The 2,742-nt window shown below is 59.9% G+C and overlaps 1 protein-coding gene across 1 annotated transcript; it reads left to right on the top strand.

Moving 5' to 3' along the window:
* Positions 1 to 2,022: 2,022 nt before the first annotated feature.
* LOC111532363 (potassium/sodium hyperpolarization-activated cyclic nucleotide-gated channel 2-like) lies at positions 2,023 to 2,680 on the top strand (the record flags this gene model as incomplete). Its single annotated transcript, XM_023199531.2, has 2 exons — positions 2,023 to 2,279; positions 2,508 to 2,680. Coding segments are annotated over exons 1-2 (375 nt in total), but the record flags the coding sequence as incomplete, so codon positions are not given.
* Between the last annotated feature and the right edge of the window lie 62 nt (positions 2,681 to 2,742).

Below are 2,742 nucleotides of genomic sequence, written 5' to 3' on the forward strand. Positions count from 1 at the left end.
TGGCGTGATCTCGGCTCACTGCAAGCTCCGCCTCCTGGGTTCACGCCGTTCTCCTGCCTCAGCCTTCCGTGTAGCTGGGACTACAGGCGCCCGCCACCACGCCTGGCTAATTTTTTGTATTTTTAGTAGAGACGGGGTTTCACCGTGTTAGCCAGGATGGTCTCAATCTCCTGACCTCGTGATCCGCCCGTCTCGGCCTCCCAAAGTGCTGGGATTACAGGAGTGAGCCACCACGCCCGGCCACTATTTTTCTTTTTAAGACAAAACAAACACGCAGATACCCACTGCCCTGTGTCCTCCTGGCTGGGGCACCTGGCGCCTCCTCTCTGTGCTTCTGGTCTTTTGTGAGGTGATCTCCACCTGGATGCTAAACCAGGGCCCGGGTGTCCAGATTCCTTCTGAGGGCTTGCGCCATTCTGCAGGCTCAGCGGCCGCGAGGGTCACCTGGGCCTGGCTGAGGAAGGCGCAATCTCCCTGGGTTAGAAATGGCAGCTGTTGCCGGGGGCGGTGGGTCACACCTGTAATTCCAGCACTTTGGGGCACTGAGGCGGGCGGATCACCTGAGGTCAGGAGTTCAAGACCAGCCTGGCCAACATGGTGAAACCCCATCTCGACTAAAAATGCAAAAAGTAGCCGGGCGTGGTGGTGGCGCCTGTAATCCCAACTACTCGGGAGGCTGAGGCAGGAGAATCGCTTGAACCCAAGAGGTGGAGCTTGCAGTGAGCCGAGATTGTGCCACTGCCCTCCAGCCTGGGTGACAGAGCGAGACTCCATCTCAAAAAAAATGCTGGGCATGGTGGTAGGCACCTGTAGTGCCAGCTGCTTGGGAGGCTGAGGCAGGAGAATGGCGTGAACCCGGGAGGCGGAGCTTGCAATGAGCCGAGATGGCACCACTGCACTCCAGCCTGGGCGACAGAGCGAGACTCCGTCTCAAAAGAAAAAAATGTATCAGTGCCCACGTCATAGGGGCACAGCTCGATAGCTGGTTCCTAAAGTGAACATTGGAGCAAAGGTGGAACAGTGCCGTCCTTAATAGCTGCCTTGCTAGGGGGAACTCGCTCTTAACACCAGCTGTTCATCTCAAGGCCCTTGCTTTTTATGTTGATTTTTCAAAAATCGCCTAATAGTTTGACCAAATGTTGTAGCCTTCCCGATTGTGTGTGTGTGTGTGTGTGTGAGACAGAGATGGAGTCTTGCTCTGTCGCCCAGGCTCTTGGCTCACTGTAACCTCCGCCTCCCGGGTTCAAGAGGCTCTCCTGCCGCAGCCTCCCGCGTAGCTGGAATTACAGGCATGTGCCACCACACACAGCTAATTTTTTGTATTTTTAGTAGAAATGGGGTTTTGCCATGTTGGCCAGGCTGGTCTCAAACTCCTGACCTCAGGCGGTCCACCCACCTTGGCCTCCCAGAGTGCTGGGATTACAGGTGTGAGCCACAGCGCCCGGCCTTTTTTTTTCCTTTTGTTTTTTTTTTAGAGTCAAGGTCTTGTTCTGTCACTCAGGCTGGAGTGCAGTGGTGTGGAGATCACGGCTCACTGCAACCTCCACTTCCTAGGGTCAAGTCATCCTGCATCCTCAGCCTCCTGAATAGCTGAGAGTAGGCGCCCTACCACCACACCTGGCTTTTTTTTTTTTTTTTTTTTTAGTAGAAACGGGGGGTCTTACTATGTTGCCCAGGTTGGTCTAGAACTCCTGGGATCAAGCGATCCTCCCGCCTCAGCCTCCGACAATGCTGGGGTCACAGGCGTGAGCCCCCCCACCCCGCACCTGGCCTCCTTTCCAGTGCTCATGTCTACAGTTGCCCCTCCTGGTCCGATTGGATTGGCAGATGTCGCCAATACGATGTCAAATAGCGAGGAGCAGGGAGCGTTTTTGCTTTCTTCCGTCCTTGGCGGCGGCAGCTCGGTCCGCCTGCGGGGCTAAGCCCGTCTCTCAAATAAGGAAATTGGGGCCTGAGAGGTGAGCCGGTCCCAGAGGCAGGGCGAGGGGGAAGCAGGCGTGGGGTTCGCAGCGGACCCAGCCCTGCCTCCCCCCTGCAGGAGATCGTCAACTTCAACTGCCGGAAGCTGGTGGCCTCCATGCCGCTGTTCGCCAACGCTGACCCCAACTTCGTCACGGCCATGCTGACCAAGCTCAAGTTCGAGGTCTTCCAGCCGGGTGACTACATCATCCGCGAGGGCACCATCGGGAAGAAGATGTACTTCATCCAGCACGGCGTGGTCAGCGTGCTCACCAAGGGCAACAAGGAGATGAAGCTGTCCGACGGCTCCTACTTCGGGGGTGCGCTGGAGCGGGGCGCGCCTGGTGGGGAGGGGGCGCGCGCCTCCCGCGGTGTGCAGGGCCGGAGGGCTGGAGGGCTGTGGGCTGCGGGCTGGGCTGGAGCAGTCACCGGGGAGAGCCTGGGTGCGAAGCGCCCACGCTGGCCGAGGTGCAGAGGCCGGGCCGTGTGCCTGGGCGGGGAGGGCCGCGGTGCCCGCCCCGTCCAACGGCCCTGCCTGCCACGTGCAGAGATCTGCCTGCTCACCCGGGGCCGGCGCACGGCGAGCGTGCGGGCCGACACCTACTGCCGCCTCTATTCGCTGAGCGTGGACAACTTCAACGAGGTGCTGGAGGAGTACCCCATGATGCGGCGCGCCTTCGAGACGGTGGCCATCGACCGCCTGGACCGCATCGGTGAGCAGGCCGGGGGCGTGGCTGGGGCAGGAGGGGTGTGGCTGAGGGCCGGGGGCGTGGCCGGGGCGGG

This window comes from Piliocolobus tephrosceles, unplaced genomic scaffold (assembly GCF_002776525.5).
Source record: "Piliocolobus tephrosceles isolate RC106 unplaced genomic scaffold, ASM277652v3 unscaffolded_13121, whole genome shotgun sequence".
NCBI lineage: Eukaryota > Metazoa > Chordata > Mammalia > Primates > Cercopithecidae > Piliocolobus > Piliocolobus tephrosceles.